The sequence below is a fragment of the Pogoniulus pusillus genome, chromosome 11 (assembly GCF_015220805.1).
Source record: "Pogoniulus pusillus isolate bPogPus1 chromosome 11, bPogPus1.pri, whole genome shotgun sequence".
NCBI classification, from domain to species: Eukaryota; Metazoa; Chordata; class Aves; order Piciformes; family Lybiidae; genus Pogoniulus; species Pogoniulus pusillus.
Window position 1 is genome coordinate 33,621,208 of NC_087274.1, and position 25,300 is coordinate 33,646,507.

The 25,300-nt window shown below is 57.7% G+C and overlaps 1 protein-coding gene across 1 annotated transcript in view; it reads left to right on the forward strand.

Annotated features, from left to right (window-relative positions):
* The first annotated feature begins 917 nt into the window (after positions 1-917).
* Positions 918-25,300, forward strand: part of EIF2AK3 (eukaryotic translation initiation factor 2 alpha kinase 3) — a 66,634-nt gene continuing 42,251 nt past the window's right edge. The window contains exons 1-2 of the mRNA XM_064151683.1: positions 918-1,273; positions 12,150-12,279. Coding sequence (XP_064007753.1) covers positions 1,011-1,273; positions 12,150-12,279 — 393 coding nt within the window. The 5' untranslated portion in view covers positions 918-1,010. The remainder of the gene's footprint in view (positions 1,274-12,149; positions 12,280-25,300) is intronic.

Genomic DNA, 25,300 nt, shown 5'->3' on the forward strand with positions numbered 1-25,300 from the left:
GGCTCTGTGCTGTTGGACCTCTCTGTCAGTGACATGGACACTGGGACTGAGGCACCCTCAGCAATCTGTGGGTGACACCAAGCTGTGTGGTGCGGCTGGAGGGAAGGGATCCAGCCAGAAGCACCTGGACAGGCTGCAGAGGGCACAAGCCAACCTCCAAGGTCAACAAGGCCAACTGCAAGCTCCTGCGCCTGAGTCAGGGCAATGCCAAGCACAAAGCCAGGCTGCTGCAAGGCTCGGCCTAGCCGCTGGAGCTGCCGTGGGGACACACATCCACCGACCAGCCAAGCTCGCCCGCCGGAGCCCCTGCCTGGGGAATGAGCTCCCGTAGGCAAGGATTAGAGGCACCGGAGGCAGCGCGGACCGCCAGCCCCGGGAAAGCGACGGCCGCTACGGCAGCTCAGCGAGCCGACCCCCGCGGCTGCCGCCCCTCACTCCCTCCGCCGTTCCCGCCCGACGAGTGCATTCGTTTCGGAGGGGTCCCCGCTCCGCCCCGGCCGCGGGTGGTGCGCGCCGCCGGCCCCGCCCCGCAGGGCGCAGGAGCAGCCACGTCCGCAGCGAGGCCGAGGGCCGGCCGCCAGGGGGCGGGACCGCGCCGCCGGGCACCACTCAGCGGCGCGCCTGGTGCCGCGGCCTGCCCAATCCCGGAGCAGGTCGGTGAATCATGCACTCCCGATTGGCCGGAGCGGCGGCGGAGGGCGGGGAGGCAGCGGCGTGACTCCAATTGGCCCGGCGCCTCTGTTGACAAACACCGCTTCTCCCCGCCCTCCCCGCCAGCCGCGCCAATCCAGAGGAAGCGCCAGGCGGAGCGGCGTGGCTTCCGTCCAATGGGCTGCGTCCCCGCCGCGGAAGGGCGGGCGGCGGCGCCGGGGGCGGCTGGCGGGGGTGCCGGTACGTGGCGGGCGGGGCGGGAGCAGCGCGGGCGCCCATTCTGCGGCGGCGGCGGCGCTGGCGGCGGCCGTGTTCATGTCCTAACGGCTGTGCGGCGGCGGGCGAGGCGGGGCCCCTCCATGCGGGGGCTGCGGTGCCGCAGCGCTTTGGCCGCCTTCACCTTGCTGGTGCTGTTTGGCGTGGCGGCGGGCGGCCCGGAGCCGCCAACGGGCGATGCCGCGGCTGTGGAGGCCGCTTTCGGGTTGGGGGCGGCCGCCGCTCCTGCTGTTTTGCCGGCCGGTTCCGCTGACGTGACGGTGGAGGATGATGAGGCCGGTGTGACCTCGGCGGCGCCTGGCGACCAGGAGGCTGAGGAGAGCGGAGAGGCCCGGACCGGCGGCAGGTGGGCCGGGGAGGGCGTACCTGGGGCTGCGAGGGGACGAGGGAGTGGGGGGTCAGCTGCTTGGGTGAGGGCCAGTGCTCGCCGCTGCTGCGGGCAGGAGTCGGCCTTTTAGGCGAGGGGTCAGTGCGTGGAGATGCTGGGGAGGAGTCAGCGCCCCGTTAGGGGGTGCTTGGCATCGATCGGTGCACGGGACGGGGGGCAGTGCCCCGTGAGAGAAGGGAGCAGCGGCTGGTGTCAGTGTGCGGCGGTGCTGGGGCCGGGAGGGCTGTGTGCTGGAGAGAGCAGCTGGGTGCTGCCTAAGGGGCGATGGCAAGGGAGCTGCTCGGTTTTGGGGGTCGTGTGTGGGGAAGAGGCCGTGCGGTGGTGGGGTTCGCTGGAGGGGCTCTTGGCAGGGTGGGGAGCGGAGGCGAAAGTCGGCAGAGTTGCGCTGTGGGGTGTCGGTGTGCGGAGGGCTGCGCTGGGAAGGGCTGCGCGGAGAGCCAAGGGCGCTGCAAGCTGCAGCCTGGGCTTGAGCTGTGGGGCTACGCAGGACAGTGTCTGAAGGTGGGAGGAGAGGCAAAGCGGTCCCCTGAGGGAGCTGCAGGCACGGAGCGAGGGGCGAGGGAAAGGCTGTGGCAGGAAGGAAGGGGCCTCGCCGTCATCGCGGTGCTTGTGCTTTCCGCGGCTGTTAGCAAGCAGAGCGCTTTAGTTCCTAGACGAATAAGCCGCCAGCTGTCGCACCGGGTGACAGACCTCGGCCACTCTGCTCACCCTGGCAGCACCCAGTCGCAGGCCCTCCCCTGGCTGGTTCCTGAGTGGCAGTGCTGTGCCAGCAGGAGGGAGACCCCAAAGCAGTGCTCCTGTAGGCTCGGCTCTGCCCGCCGGCGGCACTCCGCAGTGGTTCAGCGCAGCGCTGTCTGCCTTCCCTCTGCTGAGCTGGCTTAAAAGCAGGCTCTGCTGTGTGCCCGAGGGGAAGCCAAACGTGCGAGACGAATTGCCGGGCAGGTTTCAGGAGCTGGCGGGAGGAAACAAAACACTCAGGAGTCTCACAGAACAAAAAGCTCTGGCAAAAGGAAGAGTTCCCCGAGTGACTCAAGCGCAGAAGTGTTACTGAGTTGTTTGCGCTCTGCTTCCGAATTGGCTGCGGCAGATGAGGTGAGGAGCCGCAGGCAAAGGTTAAAGAAAGGAGCGTGGAAGCTGAAGCGTGGGAAGTTGCTTGGAAACATGAGGACAATCTTTTTCGCTGTGAGGGTGACAGAACCGTGGAGCAGGCTGCCCAGGGGCGTTGTGGAGTCTCCCTCTCTGGAGATACTCAAAGCCTGCCTGGGCATGTTCCTCTGTGAGCTGGTACAGGAGATCCTGCTCTGGCAGGGGCGCTGGACTGGGTGAGCTTTGGAGGTCCCTTCTGACCCCTGCCGATCTGTGACAAACGCCTGCTGTGTCTGAGAACCCATTCTAAAAGTGAAAAGCCCAAAGCTCAGGGTAGCTGAGCAAGAAACCAGCTGAGAACTCGACGTCCTGCTTGCCATGGGGAGAATCTCTTCACCTCTCGGCAGCAGGATGGTTCTTTTGTGTGCCATGCCCTCGGGATCCGGACTGGCTTATTGTAATTCTGCTGGGTTCAGGTTCTAATGGGACTCTCGTTTGGCCCTGGCTATATCTTTTAAAGTGAACCTTCTGTTTGACTAGCAGGAGCGAAGTCAAACACACTGAGGCTGTTCAATAGAGCAATTCAAGGCTGAGATTAAATGTAGCTGTTCTCTAATTGGTTAGTGCATAGGAATAGATTTGCTGTCATCAAATAAAAATAGAACATCTGCCTGGCCATAGTATTTGCCTCATTTCTGCCTTTTTTTTCCTTTGCCATGTGAATTTGTCAGCTAATTGTTCTTCAGCAATAAAATATCTGAGTAGTGTAGCAGGTCAGCACAGCCCGAACAAAACCCCGGCCCCAGCTGCTCTTGCTGCAGGCAAGGGAAGGTGATCAGCTCTCTTCTGAGGCTTCTTTGCGTTCCCAGAAGGAAACGTGAGGGTCAGTGAGCCCTGCTGCTCTGTACCTGCACTCGGGCAGGCTCTGCAGCTGGCACTGCTGTGGGAGTTGGAGCTTGCCCGACAGCTGTGTCTGCAGTGGCCCAATGGCTTCCCAGGGTTTTAAGGTTGTGAGGCTTTTTAAGCTGCCAGCAGAGCAGAGGTAAAGGTTGCACCACAGCGATGCTCAGTGCTGCTTTGTTCTCCTGAAAGAAGACAGCTGATCTGAACATGTACAAAGGGATTGCTTAGTGGCAGGGTGGAGGGGAGCTCGAGAAGTGCTCCTCCTCTGTCCTGTGTACATCCAGTACCTGAAGGGGCTCCAGGAGAGCTGGGGAGGGACTTTTGACAAGGGCTGGGAGAGACAGGAGGAGGGACAATGGATTGAAGCTTGAGGAGTAGAGATTGAGGCTGGAGACAAGGAAAAAATTCTTTGAATGAGGATGGTGAGACACTGGCACAGGTTGCCCAGGGAGGCTGTGGATGCTCCCTCCTTGGAGCTGTTCAAGGCCAGGTTGAGTGAGGGCTTGAGCAGCCTGTGCTGGTGGGAGGTGTCCCTGCCTGTGGCAGGGGGCTGGAACTGGATAATGTTGAAGGTCCTGTCCAACCCTTTCTTCTGCTCTTGGGTGGAGCTGCTACCCTCTGAAGTAGAGCAGAGGTGTGACCAGGCCCCTGGGTCTCAAGGAGTGGGAATGCACCCAAGGGTGTGAAGGGCCAGGGCTGGCCTTTGGTCAGTGGCTGTGGAGGCTGCAGGAGGTGTTGGTGAAGCAAACCTTTCTCCTTGAGCTGTGGTGGCTGGGGCAGGGGAAGTGTGTCCAGATGTCTTCTCATTGCCAAGGTGCCAGTAAGGTCTGACTGTGTAGTGCTGCTGTTGTCTCTGCTGGCTGCTGTCATTACTGATACCTCAGTGTGTGCCATCTTGTCCTGGCCCCTTGCTTTAGTCCTCCTGCTGGCCACCTGTGAGGCCACAGAGGCATTTTCTTCCCTCCGTCACTTGATTCATGTGTTCTGGAGCAGCAGCTGGAGGCCAGGTGAAGCGTGTGAGTGTCTTCAGCATGTCACTGCTGGCTGGCTGCTGGGGCTTGAGTAGCTGCCTAGTTTGGAGGGATACCTTCTGGGGAGGGTATTTGCTTGGGTCTGTTCTGGTCCAGGCCTGTGGCGACTGCTTTACCACTCGGGGTTTGTGTTGGGTGTTTTCCCTCCTGTAGTAGCTGTGGTGGGATTCACCCTCTGCTGGAGTCCCTAATTTCCTCTCAGCACCAGTCCTGCCACTGCAGGAGCCTGCAGCCTGGGTGCTCTTTGTCTCTTCTCCTTGCTTCCTTGGCATGACTGTTGTGACTTTTGACCTTCAACTTGAAGTAGTTGGTAATGGTTTGTGCTTCAGGTAGGGTGATAGGCAGAATCCAAGTCTGCTTTGGTAGTGCTCTTGGAGCACTTGGCTGTTGCTGAAAGATGACTTCTTTGGTCAAGGCAGTCTTGAAGCTTTGCCATTCCCAAGAGGAGGTGTTGGTGGAGCCTCTGTTAAGGAATTGTTTTGCTGAGAACAGCAGAGTTGGTCAGACAGGTTAGGCTGGAGATGAGGGCAGACTGAGACCTCCAGGGAGACCTCAGAGCAGCCTTCCAGTACCTGAAGGGGCTCCAGCAGAACTGGGGAGGGACTTCTGACAAGGGCTGGGAGTGACAGGAGGAGGGACAATGGCTTTGAGCTGGGAGAGGGGAGATTGGGACTGGAGATGAGAGAGAAATTCCTGGCAGTGAGGTTGGTGAGCCACTGGCACAGGCTGCCCAGGGAGGCTGTGGCTGCCCCCTTCCTGGAGGTGTTTGAGGCCAGGCTGGGTGAGGCCTTGAGCAGCCTGGGCACTAGGGAGGTGTCCCCGGGCATGGCAGGGGCTTGGAGCTGGATGATCTTTAGGGTCCCTTCCAACCCCATCTGTGAATCTATTCGTGCTACCCAAAGTGGAAGTGAGCACAGAGATTCCTGCTCCTTGCGAGTTCTCAGCTGGGAGCCCCAAAGCTGCAGGCAGAAGGTGCTGCTGCAGTGAGGTGTGCTGGAGCTGCAGGCACAGCCTCAGGGGCAGCTGAAAGCTCTCCCCCCTGCCGCCGTGCTGCGAGAAGCGGGCAGCATCCGCGCCAGGGCACCTGTGCCAGCGCAGGGCGGGCACAGAGCAAGCTGCCTGCTTCGAAACAGTTTGAGCTCCAGAACTGGTTCCTTGAGGTAGCTGTGCCAGTGTTTTATTTGGCAGTCTAGTGCCTGGTCAGAAAGCTGGGAAGCTCTTGTCACCACCTCACGCTCTCAGCAGGCAAAGGTGCAAGCAGAGAATCTCACAGAGAGATTTGAAGGGGAAAGTGTGATAAGGAGAGAGTTTGGCGCTGGCACCCTTGGACAAATGGCAGCATTTACACTGATTAATAGAGGGTGAGAGGAATCCAACTCGCTGCAGGTTGGGAGAAATCCGAAACCTCATCGAGAGTTCAATTTGCATTAAAACAGAGTAAGAAACAAAGGGTTTTATTACAAGAGTAAAGAGCTTCTGCAGGTTGTTTTTCTGACACAGAGGCCGGTTTTTGTAGAGCCAGATGAAGATAGCACAGAAACACAACTGTTGGGTTCAGACCCCCGGAGTGCCAGGCTGCCAAGGGTCCCCTGCTGCAGCCCTTCTCGGTGGCAGTGCAGCTGGAATGAGCTGGCCCAGCAGCCTGGCAGGCTGAGGCTGCAAACTGCCCCATGCAGGGCACTGCACTGCTTCCCCTGGGAGCTGATTCCAGAGTCTGACTGTGCTCAGGGGGGGACATTTCCTTCTGGAGTGCAGGGGGAATGTCCCCAGCAGTCACTTGCCCCCATCAGCCCTTGTCTTTCCCATGGCACTCCTTGTACCAAGGGAGCCTCCATCCTCCTGGTAGCCACCCTTGGTGTCCTGGTCCATGGTGATAAGGTCTGCCCTGAGCCTTCTCCAGGCTGAACAGCCTCAGCTCTCTCAGCCCTTCCTCGCCTGGCAGAGCTGCCAGGCCTCTGAGCATAAAATTGATCACTTCTTACGAAAAGCAGAGAGCAGCTCCTGATTTTCTTGCAGCCAGTCCCAGTTCTGGAGGCAGATGCATGGTTGCACCCTCTGGCTCTCTACAGCTCCCTGAAAGGAGGCTTCAGTGAGCTGGGGTTGGTCTCTTCTCCATACTACCAGGTCATAGGACAAGAGGAGATGTCCTGAAATTGTGCCAGGGGAAGGTTGGAGATTGGGAAAAATGTCTTTGGTGCAGGAGTGGTCAGGGATTGGCAGAGGCTGCCCAGGGAGGTGATGGAGTCCCCATCCCTGGAGGTGTTCCAGAACCATGTGGCCTTGGCACCTGGGGCCGTGGTTTGGTGGCTGTGGTGGGGTTGGGTTGCTGCTTGGACAGGGTTGTCTCAAAGAGCTTTTCCAGCCCAAGCCATTCTGTGTGATTCAGGTGTGGCTGAGCTGGTCCTGTTCCTGTGTGTCATGGAAATGTTTGCTCAGCAGGTGGAATTTGGGAAGCAAAGTCTGTGCCAGAGCTGGTGGATTGATAAGAGGCTGCCACTGCCCTGGGGTGATGCAGGAGGGCTTGGTCAAACCAGCTCCTCCAGGCGAGTGCTGCGGGAGGGAGCTTCCCTCTGGAGCGGTGCTCCTCCTCCTTCCCAAGCGTTCACCTGAACCCCCAGTCTGGGCACACCACCTTTTGGGTGGCCACAGGCACAGCTGCCAAAGCTGCTGCCTTGGCTGGCAGTGCTGAGGCTCTTGGGGAGGGCTGAGGTTTGCATCTCTTGGGGAGAGATAATAGATGGAAGTGAGGTGCACAAAGGCATCAAAGATGTGTTGCTGGAGGAGAAGCCAGGCGGGAGCAGACAAGGGCAGTGTCCACGGGCAGCTTGGGGGGGTTGTTTTCCGCAGCATTCTCTGCCACAATCCCTCTCTCCCAGCCTGGATGCTGCCTCTCCTCATCATCCTCATCCTCATTGCTGCCTTTCCTCCTCACCCATCTCTCAGCTTCATCACCAGACCCACCTGGGATAATACTTTAATGCAGTGCTTCAGAGAAGTGGTTTTAGCATGAAGCTGGCAGGTTCTTTCCTGTGTGTCCAGAGCCTCAGAGAACCTCAGAACTGGTTCTGTGTCGGGAAGCTCATCCAGTCCAGCCTTCAGCCTGACCCCACCACGGCCCCAGGTGCCACAGCCACGCGATTCCAGAACCCCTCCAGCCATGGGCAGTCCAGCACCTCCCTGGGCAGCCTCTGCCAATCCCTGACCACTCCTGCACCAAAGACATTTTCCTCCTCTCCAACCTAACCCTCCCCTGGCACAGTTTCAGGCCATTTCCTCTCCTCCTATCACCTGAGACCAGGCAGCAGAGCCCAACCCCCACCTGCCTGCAGCCTCCTCTCAGGGAGCTGCAGACAGCAGTGAGCTCTGCCTCAGCCTCCTCTTCTCCACACTGCACACCCCCAGCTCCCTCAGCTGCCCCTCCCCAGCCCTCTTCTGCAGACCCTTCCCCAGCTTTGCTGCACTTCTCTGGACACACTCTAGCCCCTCAATGTTCTCCCTGCAGTGAGTGGCCCGAAACTGCCCCAGGATGGGTGGTGTGGCCTCAGTGTGCACCCGTGAGGCACCAGCTGCTGGCAGTCAGGCCATGGACACTGCTCCCCAGCTGCCAGGGAACTGCACTCTGCAGCCTTTGGTTTCTGGAGGGTTTTACTTTGCTCTAACAAAGTCCAGAAGCCTTCCCCTTGTGCCTCATGTCACTCTGAGTCCCTTAAGTGACAATTTCTTAGGGTGCCCATCAGCCTTCTGCTAATAGTGCCCCACTGACTCCTCTCTCCTCAGTGTTCTCCCGTTCCTGTGTTTACGAAGGGTAACCAAGTCCCTTCTGTTCTGCTTGGCAAACCAAGCCAAGGGCTTTCATTCTTCCTTCCACTCCTGGCTCTCTGCTGCCCTGTGCCCCTCCCCAGCTCTCCCCTGCCCCTCTTCCCCTTGAAGCACAGCAGTGTTTGGGGCGGTCAGGCTGAAGGACCACTCTGACTTAGTTACCGTGAGCAGAAACTTCTCCACTCTAACCCCCCCCAGCTCCCTCAGCTGCCCCTCCCCAGCCCTGTTCTCCAGACCCTCCCCCAGCTTTGGTGCCCTTCTCTGGACTTGCTCCAGCCCCTCAATGTCCTTCTGGGGTGAGGGACCCAAACAGAATCCAGCACTCAAGCTGCAGGCTCACCAGTGCTGATTCCAAGGGGACAGTCCCTGCCCTGCTGCTACTGGCCACACCACTGCTGCTCCAGGCCAGGCTGCTGGTGCCCTTCTTGCCCACCTGGGCCCACTCTGGGTCATCTTCAGCAGCTGTCACTCAGCACCCCCAGGTTCTTCTCTGGGCAGTTTCCAGCTGCTCTGCCCCAAGCCTGGAGCCTTCCTGGGGCTGTTGTGCTGCAGGACTCAGCACTTGGCCTTGTTGAACCTCATCCCCCTGACCTTGGCCCGTTGATCCAGCTTACCCAGGTCTCTGCAGAGCCTCTCTACCCACAAGCAGACCAGCAGTGCCACCCAGCTTAGTGTGTGAGCTGTTTACAGTGCTTGAGAGCAGTCTCCTGCAGCCTGGTTTATCATCAACCTGCGCTTGCTTCCTGTGCCGTTGCAGTAATTGTGTGTGCTCAGCATGTAAGAGCTGATGGAGGCTGCTGCTCAAATATTTGCACAGTTGGTACTTTCCTAACAGTTTCCTTGAGCTGCAGCAGGAAGAGGCTCTTGGGCACCTCAGCAGCAGAGCTGCCACCTTTGTTTTTCTGCAGCTTACAGAGCTGGAATTTTCTGCTTGCTGACAATCACAGGTTGATGGAATGGTTTGGGTTGGAAGGGACCTGCAACATCAGCCACCTCCAACCCCCTGCCATGCTCAGGGACACCTCCCACCAGCACTGCTTGCTCAAGACCTCTTCCAACCTGGCCTTGAACACCTCCCTGTGTAGCCTGTGCCAGTGTCTCACCACCCTCACTGCTAAGAATTTCTCTCTCGTCTCCAGTCCCAATCTCCACTCTCCCAGCTCAAAGCCATTGTCCCTCCTCCTGTCCCTCCCAGCCCTTGTCAGAAGTCCTTCCCAGCTCTGCTGTAGCCCCTTCAGGTACTGGAAGGCTGCTCTGAGGTCTCCCTGGAGCCCTCACTTTCCCAGGCTGAACACAGCCTCCCTGGGCAACCTGTGCCAATGTCTCACCACCAACACTCTAAAGAGTTTCTTCCTCATCTCCACTCTCAGTCTGTCCTCCTCAAGCTTTTTTATGACAGGTGAGGTTCTCCCCAAGTGTTGGGTCACTTTTCTGTGTTTAACTGCAGTGTTTTCCATGGCCTCTGTTGTAGGATGTAAGCCTCTGTCTCTGGGCATGTCTGTTACGGTAATGGCTTCACTTTTCTCCTCTCTGAAGCCAAATGACAGCTCCCATCCTGCCCTTTCTGAGATCCCCCAGCTCCCTGCACTGGCACTTCTGGACAACTTAGCATCTTTGTCTTCAGTTCTCCACAGTGTCCCCTCCTGTTTGGCATAACCAAGTCACACCCAAAGCCTGTCTGTGCACTGCCACCCAAAACCAGTTCGTCTCCCCAGCAGGTTCCACAGGCTCACAGGATGTCAGGGTTGGAAGGACCTCTGAAGATCTTTCTGTCAAACTCTGCCAGAGCAGAAGCAGAGAATCCAGCACAGGTGGCACAGGAACACATCCAGAGAGGGCTGGAAAGGCTCCAGAGGAGACTCCACAGCCTCTCTGGGCAGCCTGTGCCAGGGCTCTGGGACCCTCACAGTCAAGAAGTTCTTCCTCATGTTGAGGTGGAACTTCCTGTGCTGCAGCTTCCATCCCTTGCCCTTGTCCTGTGCCAGGGCAGAAGTGAGCAGAGGCTGTCCCTGTCCCTTCCTTCCTGACCTCCAGCCCTCAGCTATTTGCAGACATTGATCAGATTCTTCTCAGATCAGACCAAGCAGCCCCAGGTCACTCAGCCTCCTCCTCAGGCAGTGCTGCAGCCCCTTCAGCATCCTTGTAGCCCTCCCCTGGACTCTCTCCAGCAGATCCCTGTCCCTCCCAAACCGGGGAGCCCAGAGCTGGATGCAGTATTCCAGGTGAGGTCTCTCTAGGGCAGAGCAGAGGGGAGGGAGAACCTGCCCCTCTTTCTTATGCAGCCTTTGGCCCTCCTGGCCAGAGGGCACACTGCTGCCCACGCAGAGCTTGTTTGTTTGCACAGTTCTTCATTCTCATTCAGAGCAGTGTCTGGAAGGGTCCTTCTGGGTCAGTGCCTGCAGCTCGCTCAGTGCAAGCTGCCTGCGAAGTGATCAAGCTGCCTTGAAGAGTGGTGAGCCTGCTGCAAGCCAGCCCAGCTTTGTCAGGGCAGAGGGAAACAGCCTGCAAAGGGATAAAAAAGGCCCTCCAGAGCTGCCTTGACAGTGTTTTGTCTCGGGGTTGTTCTGGTTTGTTGGGAGGGTTATGCCTTGTTTGTGTTTTCTTTAAAGCCTGAGCTGCAGCCCAGTGAGCAATGCTGCTCCTGGCTGTGCTGCTGGGTGAGGAGCAAGGCTGAAATGGGTGAGCTTCAGGCAGAGCAGAGATCTGCTAGCCTGCCCTTACCATGGCTCTCCAGCCAGAGAAGGTACTTGCAGGTTAAGCTGTGTCAGGAACTTTGCTTTGTCCCCTGCAGAGGTTAGAGGTTGGTTCTGGTGCCCTGCCTGGGCCTGAGGTGAGACTTGGTTTGTTTGAAACTTTGGCAGACCTCCTGCACTTCAGTAGTTCCTGCAGAGGTACTGAAAACTTAGCTGGAGCTTAGTATTTCTTAGGTACTGATTTGCTGGGCTCATGGAATCACAGAATGGAAGGGGTTGGAAGGCACCTCAGGAGATAGCCCAAGCCCTGCCAGAGCAGGGGCACCCAGGGCAGGGCACACAGGAGCACAGCCAGGGGGGCTTGGAAAGGCTCCAGAGCAGGAGGCTCCACAGCCTCTCTGGGCAGCCTGCTCCAGGCTCCAGCACCCTCACACCAAACAAGTTTCTCCTCATGCTGAGCTGCAACCTCCTGGGCTCCAGCTTGTGCCTCTTGTGCCCTGTGCTGTCACTGGGCACCACCAAACCGAGCCTGGCACCTTCCCCTGGCACCCACCCCTCAGCTACTGACAGACATTGCTCAGAGCCCTCTCAGCCTTCTCCTCCCCACACTAACCAGCCCCAGGGCTCTCAGCCTCTCTCCACGGCAGAGCTGTCCCAGGCCCTTCAGCATCCTCCCAGCTCTCTGCTGGACTCTCCCCAGCAGGTCTGTGTCTCTCCTGAACTGGGGAGCCCCAAACTGGACACAGCACTGCAGCTGTGGCCTCAGCAGGGCAGGGCAGAGGGGCAGGAGACCCTCCCTGGCCCTGCTGGCCACACTCCTCTTGCTGGCCCCAGGCTGCTCTTGGCCCCAGGGGCACATTGCTGCCCCAGGCAGCACTTGCTGCCCACCAGCACTCCATGAAGGAGGTGTCTGAGGGTGAGGGCATTTTGGAGGGATGTGCTAAAGAGGAGTGTGGAGGGCCTGGGGACAAGTCGGAGCTGCTGTGAGTGTAAATACCTCAGAAGGTGATGTCAGGCAAGGCTGCAGTGCTGACTCTTGCACCTGGGAGCAAAAAGTCACTGGCCCTTTCGGAAGCCCAGCCTGGCTCACAGCCTGGGCATGAGTTGGTGACATCCAGCCGGAGGCTGCAGCTCTCCTGCTCTCTCGTGGCAGCCTAGAGGGAGGTGCTGAGCGCAGCTGCTGGTTGGCAGTGTGGGAGACTTCCCTGGAGAGCTGGAGCTTGCCTCCACGCAGTCTGGCTGGCAGGCAGCAGGCAGAGGCGCTGTGGCTGCCGCTCTGACAGCTGTGTCTGCACCCTGCAGGTCTCTGGTGGTTATCAGCACCCTGGACGGACGCATTGCTGCCCTGGACCCCGAGAACAGCGGCAGGAAGCAGTGGGATCTGGATGTGGGGTCGGGTTCTCTGGTGTCATCCAGCCTCAGTAAACCAGAGGTAAGGCTTAGTCCCTTCCTGCCTAAAGCTTGGAATCCTGAGCGGGGGGTGAGATGAATGCAGCTTCCTTGTGGGCTGGGGTCCTGGAGTCCTTCAGGCTGGAATCATCAGGGCCACACATTAACCCTGCCCTGCCAGGTTCTCCACTAAAGCAGATCTTGAGAGGCCAGGGTAGAATGACAGCACTGTTGGGTTGGGAAAGCCCTCTGAGACCAGCTGAGTCCAGCCACTCACCCAACCCCACCCTGGCCACCAAACCCTCTCCCCTGGTGCCATGGCCACAGGTTTCTTGAACACCTCCAGGGATGGGGACTCCATCACCTCCTTGGGCAGCCTGTGCCAGTCCCTGACCACTCTGTCAGTGAAGACATTTTCCTGATGTCCTACCTAACCCCCACCTGGTGCAGCTTGAGGCCATCCTCTTGCTTCTGTCACTAGGAGACTAGCACCAACCTCTCTCTGTTGTTCTTTCAGGGAGTTGTAGAGGGTGATGAGGTCTCCCCTTGGCCTCCTCTTCCTCAAACAGTCCTACTTGCCTCAGCTCCTCTTCATCAGATTCATTCTCTAGGCCCTTCACCAGCTTAGTTGCCCTTCTCTGCAGCCCCTCAGTGTCCCTTTTGTAGTGAGGTGCCCAGGGCTGAACCCAGCCCTGGAAGTGGCCTCAGCAGCGCTGAGCACAGAGGGCCCTGCCCTGCCCTGAACTGCTGAACAGCACAGCAGGCTCGGTGTGGGTAAAGTTTGGGAGCTGTTGTCAAACTTGGGGCTGGGAGCTGTTCTGGAGCCCCTTTTTTTGGGGTGCTTACATCATGTTGCCATTGCAACCCAGAGTGTGTCAGTGGCTGAGGTAAGTGATAACTGTCAAACCGGATGATGCAAGTGAGCCTGGGAATTGTTTGCAGGAGCTGAACGAAACCAGTCCCTGGGAATGTGAAGCCAAAGGGAGGATCATCTGCTCTGCCTCCCTGGGCTGTCTTTTGGCCAGTGCTGCCTTTGGTTGGTTGGCTTTTCCCCCTGCTCAAGAGGAGCAACAGTCCTTGTGGCTTAATAGATGAACAAAGGGCTGTGGGGCTTTTCTCCTAGGAAAGCAGCCTGGCAGGAAGCACAATGAGCAGTGCTGAAGGTCACCCCAGGCACGGAGTGCTGCAGGCTTGCATCACTCCTCAGGGAAGAGCTGGCTGCCTTGCTTGGTGCTCTTCACACCAGCAGCTCAAGTAGACAGGCTGGAGATGGGAGAGAAGGGTTTTGCTCTTTCCTCCTGTGCTGAAGAAGTGAGGTGACACCCACAAAGCATTCCTGCCTGCAGCTAGGAGCAAATACTCCAGCTGGGGCACTTGGTGAGGGCAGAGTGTGTGGTCCCTAGAGCCACACTCCCTGGAGTCATGCCCCTTGGAAAAGACTCTTGGGATCAAATCCAACCTTTCCCTAACCAGCCAGGGCTGTGCCTAAATCAGGTCCCTCAGCACTACAGCCCTGCCTCTGAACCTCCTCCAGGGATGGGGATTCAACCACCTCCCTGGGCAGCCTGTGCCAGGCTTTCACCCTTGTGAGAAGTCACTGCAGCCTTCCTGTGGGACCCCTTCAGGTGTTGGATGGCAGCTCCTCAAGGTGCCCCCAGAGCCTTCTCTTCTGCCTTCAGCCTGTCCTCACAGCAGAGCTGCTTCAGCCCTTGGATCATCTTTGTGGCCTCCTCTGGACTCACTCCAGCAGCTCTGTGTCCTTCTTACTCTGGGGACATCAGAGCTGGAGGCAGTACTGGAGGTGAGGTCTCAGCAGAGCAGAGCCAAGGGGCACAATCCCCTCTCACCAGATCTCAGCCTTCCTGGCCTCCTTGGCCCCTCAGGACTGCCCCACAAGGGAACCTGTCCCCCAGACTGCAGAAGTAATGAGAGTTGTAGCTCATGGTCAGGTCTGAGAATGAGCTTTTTAGTCATGGATCCAACTGCTTTTGCCTTTTCAGATCCGTTTTCCTTTCTTAGAAAAAGCACTACCAGGAGAGCTTTCCCTCGGTATATTGTAGGGCAGAACTGAACTGCCTCAGCCCTGGGAGCAGTGTTTGTGCAGAGCTCTGTGCAGAGGCAGCTGGCAGCTGCAGGCTCTGCTCCCTCACCAGTGTTTTCAGTGCTAGACACTTACAGTAATGCTCTGGCATCTGTAAGGAGCTGCTGCTCGGCAGCAGTGTGCTCAGCAGGTTGAGGGAGCAGATTCTACCACTCTGCTCTGGGGAGAGCCCACCGGGGCTCTGGGCATGGAGCTGCTGGAGAGGGTCCAGAGGAGGCCACAAAGATGCTCAGAGGGCTGGAGAACCTCTGCTGTGGGGACAGGCTGGGACAGTTGGGGCTGCTGAGCCTGGAGAAGGCTCCAGGGAGCCCTTAGAGCTGCAGTTCAGTATCTGCAGGAGGCCTGCAGGCAGGCTGGAGAAGGGCCTGTGGGGACAGGACAAGAGGCCATTGCCTCTGGAGCAGGGCAGAGTCAGGTTGGGCACCACGAGGAAGTTGTGCACAGTGAGGATGGTGAGACACTGGCACAGGATGCCCAGGGCTCTGTTCCTGGACACATTCAAGGTCATATTTGATGTGTCCCTGGGCAGCCTGCTCTGGCTGGAAGTGTCCCTGCTGCCTGCAGGGGGTTTGGATAAGATGCTCTTGGAGGGTCCCTTCCAACCTGAGGCAGTCTGTGAACCTGTGGTGAGCACAGTGCAAGCAGAACCCCTGGTTACAAGACACAGATTTGGAATCTGTGCAAATCTGAACCTGATTTTCACTGCAAATGAAGGTCTGAGCCCAGGGTGTTAAGGGTGTCAACAGTGCAAACATTTAATAGGGCCAGAGTGGTTCTGCACTGCTGGATGTTGTCACTCAGCTGCTCTGCTCAGAGTTTGGATCGTTTTCAGTGTGCTGTGACTGCAGAAACCAAAGGCTGGTGCTTAGACAACATAAATGGTAGCTTTTTCCACACAGCCCTTCTGTGGCTGCAGGTTGTGGAAGTCCTAAAATGGCATTGCCTGTTTTTCCTAAGGAGGGTTTGTTATGCATAGAGGAAGCCTTCAGATGGGCTCTCAAACTGCTTCTACAACTGTGGCCAAAGACACTGATGGATTCTGGCAGTTAAGATGCAGAGCCCAGGAGAGACCTAATCTGGGAAGCCAAACTTGAGAGCATCCTTCTAGAAGCCATGAAGTGTGAGGAGCAGAGGCCCTTTTGGACTCCCTGCCATGTAAACAAATGCTGCTGAGATCAGTCAGGGCTGGATGAGAAGCACAAGTGCTGAGTGATCCAAATAAGCTACGTGTAAACACTTACATCCTTATTTTGAGCACTCCAGTGTTTGGTCTGCTGGAGGACTCCATGCAGTGTATTTGGGCAGTGCAGGGAGCAGTTGGCCTCAGAGTTCTGAGGGCAGTTCTGCTCTGGGTTGAAATGCCACTTCCATTGGAGCCCCAGCCTGGCATCTCTGCACTCTGCAGCGCCTCCTCTCCCCTCTGGCCGTGTGACATGGTCAGCCTTTCCTACACCAGGGAGGCTTCTCCTCCTTCTTCCTACACTTTTGAGCTAAGAAAGGTCTCTGCTTACAACCAAAGTAGTATGGAGGGAGGGCATCCAGCCAGGGGGACCTGGACAGGCTGCAGAGGTGAGCCCAGGACAGCTTCAGGAAGGATAACAAGGCCAAATGCAAGCTCCTGCAGCTGGGTCAGGGCAATGCCAAGCACAAACCCAGGCTGGGTGAGCAGTGGCTCCAGAGCAGGCTGCAGGAGAAGGCCCTGGGGGTGCCAGTTGGTGCCAAAGTGCCCAGCAGCCAGCACTGGTCCCTGGCAGCCCAGAGCCAGCTGTGTGCTGGCTGCAACCAGAGCAGGCAGAGCAGCAGCACAGGGAGGGGATTCTGCCTCTCTGCTCTACCCTGCTCAGCTCTCACCTGCAGCACTGCCTCCAGCTCTGGGGAACACAGCACAAGAAGGACCTGGAGCTGCTGGAGAGGGTCCAGAGGAGGCCACAAAGATGCTCAGAGGGCTGAAGAACCTCTGCTGTGGGCACAGGCTGGGAGAGCTGGGGCTGTTGAGCCTGGAGAAGGCTCCAGGCAGACCCTAGAGCGGCCTTCCAGTACCTGAAGGGGCTCCAGGAGAGCTGGGGGGGGGACTTTTGACAAGGACTGAGAGTGACAGGAGGAGGGACAATGGATTGAAACTTGAGGAGGGGAGATTGGGCCTGGAGATTTAGGAAGAGATTCTTGGCAGTGAGGGTGGTGAGACACTGGCACAGGTTGCCCAGGGAGGTTGTGGCTGCTCCCTCCTTGGAGGTGTTCAAGGCCAGGCTGGATGAGGCCTTGAGCAAGCTGTGCTGGTGGGAGGTGTCCCTGGGCATGGCAGGGGGTTGGAGTGGATGATGTTGCAGGTCCCTTCCAACCCAAGCCACTCTGTGTGCTGCAGCAGTAGGAGGATGTGAGCTGCTAACCTGTGCCTTGCAAGCAAAGGCAGGTGAGGAGCCTCCTGTGCCACAGCTGCAGCATCAAAGGTTTGGGCCCCTTTGGAGTGAAGGAAAGGCTGCTGCTGTCTCAGAGTCGTTCTGAGGAGTGGGTTTTACGTTGTCGTGGGTGAGTGCAGGGAAGTGGCCCTGGTGTGGAAGCCTCTGCTGGGTTTCCAGGTACCTTTTAAGGGCAGGCAGCAGATCTTCAAAGGCCGAGTGCGGAGCAGAGCTGCCAGCAGCGCCTGTGCCTGGCTGCCAGGTGCCAGCTCTGCTCTCTGGAGCTCATGTGTTAATTAGGGAAGTGAGGCAGGGAGATTTCAACTGTTCCAGCAGCTCTGTCAAACACTTCAGCTCTTGAAACTGCTGCTTAAGATGCTGACAAGTGAGATGTTCATCATTTGTCATGTGAGCAGATCAATTAGAGGGGAAGAGCTGCTGGGCTGCTCACGGTGTGTCTAGGTACCCACCATGGGAACCTTCCTTCCGTGCCTGCAAGCTGCAAGAGAGAGAGAGAAGGGCAGCTGGCAGTGCTGGAAGGTGGCATCTGCATCTCAGTCTTGTGCAGAGGAGTTACAGAAGTTTGCTTTGCTCTCCAGTGGTCAGATGAAAAGCTCTGCTCTAGAGAAGCTTGCTGCTTGCAGCTGCCAGGGCTCCTGTTCCTTGCATGCAGAGATTGCTGCCTGGGGCTGGGGCTGAAGTTACTCAATTTCAGCCTTCACAGAGTCACAGAATGGGCTGGGCTGGAAGGCACCTCTAGAGCTCATCCAGTCCAGCCCCCTGCACTCAGCAGGGGCTTCCTCCACTGGAGCAGGTTGCCCACAGCCCTCTCCAGCCTCACCTGCAATATCTCCAGGGATGGGCCTCAACCACCTCCCTGGGCAACCTGTGGCAGTGTTCCAGCAGCCTCCTGGGGCAGAACTTGTTCCTCACATCCAATCTCAATCTGCTCTGCTCTGGTTTGCAGCCATTGACCTCATCCCATCCCTGCAGTCTTCTTGTAGCCCCTTCAGGCACTGGCAGGTTTCTATTAGGTCTCCCTGCAGCCTTCTCTTCTGCAGGCTGCACACCCCCAGCTCCCTCAGCCTGTCCCATAGCAGAGCTACTCCAACCCCCTGAGCATTTCCATGGCCTCTTCTGGACCTGCTCCATCAGGTCCATGTCCTTGTGTTGAGGGCTGCAGAGCTGGTCACAGCCCTGCAGGTGAGGTCTCAGCAAGCCTCAGGAGGAGCTTCCCTTTGGTGCAGACACTGCAGCTGACTCGTTGTGGTGAGTGCACCGTCTGAACTCAGACAGAGCAGACTTAGGGAAGAATCAGCTCGTTAAAATAATGATGCTTAATGGCAGTGACAATAGAGAGGTGTCTGTCAGGCAGGAGAAGCAGCTCCCAGCACAGGGGTGAGGCTGCTGTCATTCCCTGACGGGGCTGACAGCTCCTGTAGCTGCACAGCTGCGAGCTGAACTGCTTCATGGGCTTCTGGCTCCTGCTGTCCTGGGCATCTGCTGCAGTGGCTGCCCAGGAGTGGCTGGTGGGACTGACCACAGGATGGGCTGGGCCAGGAAGGACCTCCAAAGCTCATCCAGTCCAACCCCCTGCACCTCCACTAGAGCCTCTTCAGAGCCCTGTCCAGCCTCACCTGCAATATCTCCAGGGATGAGGACCCAACCACCTCCCTGGGCAGCCTCCTAGTGTAGAACCTGGGGCAGAGGAGGTTGGAGAAGAGATGGAGACAGGGTAAAGCCTGCCGTGGAGGAGGGAGATGGCAGGGAGGCTGCCGTGGAGAGGCTGGTACCTGATGTTTGAGCAGAAGGGTGGAAGTGGCACAGCTGATGGGGGGAGGTGAGAGTGACAGCTGGGGAAGACATCTCCCCTTGCAGTGGTGGCAGTGCTGAGGGCGTTCACGGTGACAGGGCAGCTCCTGTGGTGAGATGGCAGAATCCTTTGGGTTGGAAGAGCCCTCCAGGATCATCCAGTCCAGCCCTTCTCTAACTCTGCTGAGGCTGGGGCTAACCCACGCCCCTCTGCACCACAGCTCTGCCTCTTTGCAACACCTCCAGGGACAGGGACTCGACCACCAACATGGGCAGCCTGTGCCAGGCTTTGAGAACCGGCTCACTTGAGAAGTGTCTTCTGATGTCCAACCTAAAGCTCCCTTGGGGCAACTTGAGGCCACTTCCTTCTTCTCCTGTCATCTGATATTGGGAAGCAGAGCCCAACCCCCACCTCACTGTAGCCTCCTCTCGGGGAGCTGCAGAGAGCAAGGAGCTCTGCCTCAGCCTCCTCTCCTCCGGGCTGCTGCAAGCCCCCAGCTCCTTCAGCTGCTCCTCCCCAGCCCCTCTCTTGCCCTTCCCTGGACTCATTCCAGACAAGGGGGATCTGGTCAGTGCTTACAAATACCTAATGGGTGAGCGTGCAGAGGATAGCACCAGACTCTTCTCAGTCACTCAGACACGACCACCCATCCAGGAGGCTTCCATCTGACCACGAGAAGGAGCTTCTTGACTTTGAGGGTGCTTGAGTACTGGAGCAGGCTGTCAGAGAGGGGCTGGAGTCTCCATCTCTGGAGCCTTTCATGGTCTGCCTGGATGTGATCCTCTGTGATCTGTTTCAAGGTGATCCTGCAGGAGATTTGGACATGGATGACCTTCAGAGGTCCTTTCCAACCCCCACCATTCTGTGCTGTTCTGATTCTTGCCATTTTTTACATGCTGATAGCCACATCAGATAAACTTTTCTAGGAGCTTGGACAGATGTCTGCTCATTTTCAGACTTGAGGAGCAGGTTGTTGGGGAACAGCCCAGCAGCATCTGTATGGTTGCTTTCTCCAGGGCCTGAAGGGGCTCCAAGAAAGCTGGGGAGGGATTTCTTACAAGGGCTTGCAGGCAATAGATTGAATCTGGAAGAGGAGAGATTGAGACTGGAGAGGAGGAGGAGATTCTTTATGGTGAGGGTGGTGAGACACTGGCACAGGTTGCCCAGGGGGGATGAGGCTTTGACCAATCTGGGCTGCTGGGAGGTGTCCCTGCCCATGGCAGGGGGTTGGAGCTGGATGATACTGAAGGTCCCTTCCAACCTAGCCCATCCTGTGGTTCTGTTTAGAGAGTCAAAGTTGGTTCTCTTAAGCCTCGGAGCAAGACTAAAGCCAAGTCTCAGCCCAGCAAGCACAGCATCTACAAGTGTCTCTTCATGCTGTGAAGCTCCTTTGCAGCTGTGCACCTCTGGAGCCAGACTGGGAACCTGAAAGTGCCAACGGAGTTGTTACGGGGGCCACTCTCCTGGAGCACAGCTCTTGCCTTGCCTGGGAGAGCTGCTGGTGTCCTGCAGCCTCCTGCCGAGGCTCCGAGAGCTGAGCTGCTGCCTGTAGCCAAGCCTGGGGCACCCCCAGCTGTCAGTGGTGCAGATTTTCTGTCCTGGGCATGGCATCCAAGAGTGGGAGCCGAAACCCAGGATGTGGGGGCTGATACTGGCAGCTGGGGGGGGAGGTCAGAGCTGACCAGTGTGAGAGCTCCCCTGGCAGGCTGCCAGCTGCCTTCTTCTGCAGGGGAAGGGAATGGGATCCTGTGCTGCCTGGAGGAGGAGAGGGGGGCATGAGAGTTTGCAAAGGGCCTGGGAAAGCTGCTCCTGAGTGAGAAACGAGTGTCCAGAATTGTACTTCACAGGCAGGTAAAGGCCAGCTGAGGCACACAGGGCAAATCAGGGCTGAGAGGGAGTGGAGCCTTCCTTGTGCAAGAGCAGAGTGGATGTGGCTGCTCTGGAGCTGCAGAGATGTGTGGGGAGTCCTGGTGGCATGAGTACTGCTGGGCACACGCAGGGTGGACATGGCTGTCAAAGGGGGCAGGCTGGGGAGAGCTGCTGCAGAGACCTGGGGGCTTGGGAGTGCAGTCCTCTGCTGCCTGCTTGGTGAAATGAAATACAGAATCCTCCTGAAAACAGACTTCTGCAGGATGCTCTGTGGGCAGGCAGCCACTGGCCAAAGGTTGGGGTCCCTTGCTGCAAGAAGGACACTGAGATGCTGGCATAGGCTGCCCAGGGATGTAGTTGAGGCTCTGTGCCTGGAGACATTCGAGGTCAGCCTGGAAGTGTCCCTGTGCAGCCTGCTCTAGCTGGAGGTGTCCCTGCTGCCTGCAGCAGCTTGGCCAAGATGCCCTTGGAAGGTCCCTTCCAACCCAGTGCAATCTGTGACTCTGCTGGAGCAGGTCCAGAGAAGGGCAGCAGAGCTGGGGAAGGGTCTGGAGAGCAGGGCTGGGGAGCGGGAGCTCGGGGGGTGCAGTGTGCTGAAGAGGAGGCTGAGGGCAGAGCTCATTGCTCTCTGCAGCACCCAGAGAGGAGGCTGCAGTGAGGTGGGGGCTGCCAGTGAGCAGTGCTGGCACCTGGCAGGTCTGTTACCAACTGACACCCCCAAGGCCTTCCCCTCCAGGCTGTTCTGGTGCCCAGGCTGCGTTTGTGCTGTCACATGTGTGGTAGCAGAGCTCTCTGCAGGCCTCACAAGTGCTGCTCTGCCCGTGACAAAGCCAAGCCACTTTCTCAGTCACTCGAGGCTAATGCCTGTCAGCAGCTTTCATCTGCCACCCGCCCAGGCACGGTCAGGATGCATTGCTGCAGAGCTTGGAAAGGTCATCTGCCATCAGCTCCCTTTCTCTGGGCTGGCTCTCCTGTTCGGCTCCCTCTGTAGCAGCTTGTGATTTAATTACTTCTGGTGCATTGCATGCTTTGTGTTGGCTGTTCCACAGCCCTGCCCTTGGCAGATAATTGATGGCTCACACTCCTAATGCCCAGCCAAGGACCTGCTGCGGCGCAGGGCCAGGCTGGCTTGGGTGCCTGGAGCTCGGCTGCCCTGCCCCGAGGCCTCCTTGGGCTCGCAGCTGGAATCTTCACCTGTAAAAGGAAGGGCCTTTCTCAGCCCCCTAGAGACAGAGCTGGTTGGGTTGGAAATGCCCTCTGAGGTCATCCAGGCCAACCAGCAGCCCCACCCCACCCTGGCCGTCCTGCCGTGCTGAGGTTCATTGGAGTATTTGAATGAGAGAAATCAGATCGTGGGGTGTGAACAGACATCATCATTCACTGGTGTGCTGAGAGGGGTAAAAAGTCAAAACACAAGCAAGGAGCTCTCCCCTTGTCCTGGGATGTGGCCCTGTTGGCTTCTCTGCTCCGAGTGGTCAGATCCAGTCACTTCCTTTTGACCTGATCTGCTCTGATACCTCCCCTCTAATCTCAGCAACTGTTCTGGGGAGAGAAGAAGGCAAGAAAGGAACATGAGAAAGTGAAGGACTTCATAAAGCAGCAAGAGGAGTTGAAAGGGCTCTGGGAGGTTGGTGGATTGTGACGAGTGCCTGTCTGAAAGGCAGCACAGGGAGATGTTTGCGTGCCCCATGGCTCAGCTGCATCACCCATTCCTGGTGCAGCATAAGCTCAGCGCTTACCACCTCAGCTGCTGTGAGACCTGTTGAAGAGAAGTGAAGGTCTAACAGCACAGCAGAAAAAGGTGAAAGAATTCTCCCCCTCCAAAGAGGGAGGCTGGCCGAGGCACTTGGTGCCATGGGTTAATTAGAAGGGTTAGGTGATGGGTTGGGCTCCATGATCCTAGAGGTCTCTGCAGACCTGGTTGGTTCTGCGATTCAGTGAACTAACACCGAAGCTTTGCTTAGGCACCAAACTGTGGCCCCAGGCACCATGGCCACACCTTTAGCACAGAATCAGACAATGGTTTAGGTTGGAAGGGCCCTCAAAGCTCATCCAGTTCCATAGGCAGGGACACCTCCCACTAGAACAGGTCGCTCAAGGTCTCATTCAGCCTGGTCTTGAACACCTCCAGAGAGGTTGTGGAACACAGAAGAATGTGAATCATTTTCTGTGCTCCACAGCCTCCCTGGGCAACCTGTGCCAGTATCTCACCACCCTCACTGCGAAGAACCCTTTGCTAACATCCAGTTTCAGTCTCCCTTCTGCCAGCTTAAACCCATTACCTCTCATCCTGTCATTACAAGCCCTTGTCAATAGTCCCTCCAGGGATAGGGGCTCCACCACCTCCCTGGGCAGCCTGCAGCCAGTGTTTAAAAAACCTGTCAGTGAAGAAATATCTTCTAATACCCACTTCAGCCCTGCCCTGGCACAGTTTCAGGCCACCTCCTCTCCTGTCGCCTGATCCTAGGCAGCAGAGCCCAACCCCCACCTCACCGCAGCCTCCTTTCAGGGAGCTGTAGAGAGCAGTGAGGTCTCCTCTCAGCCTCCTCTTCTCCAGGCAGTTTAGCACCGGGCAGTTAATCAGAGCACTCCTCTAGCTGCTGACAGCTCATTTCCAGCTCCTCCTGCCCTCTCCTGCTTAGGCAGGGAAGTCCTCATCTGCCTCAGTCGCTGCCTCTTCCCTGCGCTCCCTGCAGCCCTGGGACAGCAGAGCCTGCATTTGTTGGCTTCTCCTCTTCTGTTCTCTTTCTTTGCTCTGTGACTTAATTCCTCAGGACACACAGACTCTTGTGTCTTACCTGCAAACACCTCCTGGCCAGGCAGGGCCAGGGGAAGCATCAGGAGAGGTCTGGCTAAGATCACCTGAACCCCTGGGCCCTTGAAGCGAGATAGAATCATAGAATCAGGCAGGCTGGAAGAGAGCTCCAGGCTCAGCCAGCCCAGCCTAGCCCCCAGCCCTGCCCAACCAACCAGACCATGGCACTAAGTGCCCCAGCCAGGCTTGGCTGCAACACCTCCAGCCACAGCCACTCCACCACCTCCCTGGGCAGCCCATTCCAGTGCCAATCACTCTCTCTGACAACAACTTCCTAACAACATCCAGCCTAGACCTGCCCTGGCACAGCTTGAGGCTGTGTCCCCTTCTTCTGGTACTGGCTGCCTGGCAGCAGAGCCCAACCCCACCTGGCTACAGCCTCCTTACAGGCAGCTGCAGACAGCAACGAGCTCTGCCCTGAGCCTCCTCTTCTGCAGGCTGCACCCCCCCAGAGATGGAGCTCTGCTGTTGCTCCTTCTCCCCACCTCTGAAGAGATCACTGCTCAGCTCCCAGCTGGGGCTTTAGAAGCCCAGGTAGGCTGCAGAGGAGCTTGAGGGGTTAGAGATGGTAAAGGGACTGGAGAGCAGGGCTGGGGAGGAGCAGCTGAGATGGCTGGGGGTGTGCAGCCTGGAGAAGAGGAGGCTGAGGGCAGAGCTCATTGCTCTGCAGCTCCCTGAGAGGAGGCTGCAGTGTGGTGGGGGTTGGGCTTTCTTCCAAGTAACAAGTGATGGAGGGTGAGGAAATGGCCTCAAGTTGCCTCAGGGGAGGGTTAAGTTGAAGATGAGGAAAAACTTCTTTGGTGCAAGAGTGGTCAGGGATTGGCAGAGGCTGCCCAGGGAGGTGGTAGAGTGCCCATCCCTGGAGGTGTTCCAGAAACCTGTGGCCATGGCAACTGGGGCTGTGGTTTGGTGGCTGTGGTGGGGTTGGGTTGCTGGTTGGGCTGGATGGTCTCAGAGACCTTTTCCAACCCAAAGAGTTCTGTGAGTCTGTGAGATGGTGGTGGAGGTTAAAACACAGATTTGGAGCATAGTTTGGGTTGGAAGGGACCTTCAAGCTCATCCAGTTCCAACCCCCTGCCGTGGGCAGGGATGCCTCCTTCTAGCCCAGGTTGCTCAAGGCCTTATCCAGTCTGGCTTTGAACACCTCCAAGCTTGGAGCCTCCACAGCTTCTCTGGGCAGCCTGTTCCAGTGCCTCCCCCCTCACGGGAAAGAATCTCTGCCTGGTGCCTCGTGTACCCCTGGCTCCTTGCAGCTGGAAGCCATCCCCCCATGCCCTGTCAGCACAGCGTGCGTCAGCACCCCCGCGCCGCTGAGCGCCCGTCCTGCCGCCGTGCCTGCTGAGCTGCTGCACAGCTCCTCTCCTGAGGGGGTGAAGGATGGAGCATGGCTCAGCCTGAAGCAGCCCCAGCAGCAGCTCTGGGTTGTCTCAGCAAGGGCTGCTCCCATGTTCCAGCAGGCTGTTGCAGGCTTTTCTTCTGAGCAGAACCTAAGGAGGGGGATGGAATCCTGTCACAAGGAAGTCTCTTTCCCAGCACCCTGCGTTTTTTGATGATGATTATTAAAGAGCAGAGTTTTTAAAAGTCTGTTGCCATGGCAGCAGAGCAGGCTGGCAGCTCTGTAGTCACAGCCCCAAGTCTTGTCTGAGTGTGATTAAAGCAGGGCTGGGGTTCTGCTCTGCCAGCCTGCAGAGGAAGGCTCTCTGCCATGGCTCAGCATGGACTGGGGCCTGAGCTCTTCTGAAGCTGGACCACTCTGCTTACCACTCTGCAGCTCCCTCCTTGCTTCTCAAGGGATGGCTAAGTCTTTTGATGGAAAGGTTAAGGCCAACAAGCTTCTGTGGACCCCAGCACGAGAGGGCCATGGACCTGCTAGTGAGGGTCTGGAGGAGCCCACAGAGATGCTCAGAGGGCTGCAGAACCTCTGCTGTGGGCACAGGTTGGGAGAGCTGGGGCTGTTGAGCCTGGAGAAGAGAAGGCTCCAGGGAGACCTCAGAGTAGCCTTTCAGTACCTGAAGGGGCTCCAGGAGAGCTGGGGAGGGACTTTTGACAAGGGCTGGGAGTGACAGGAGG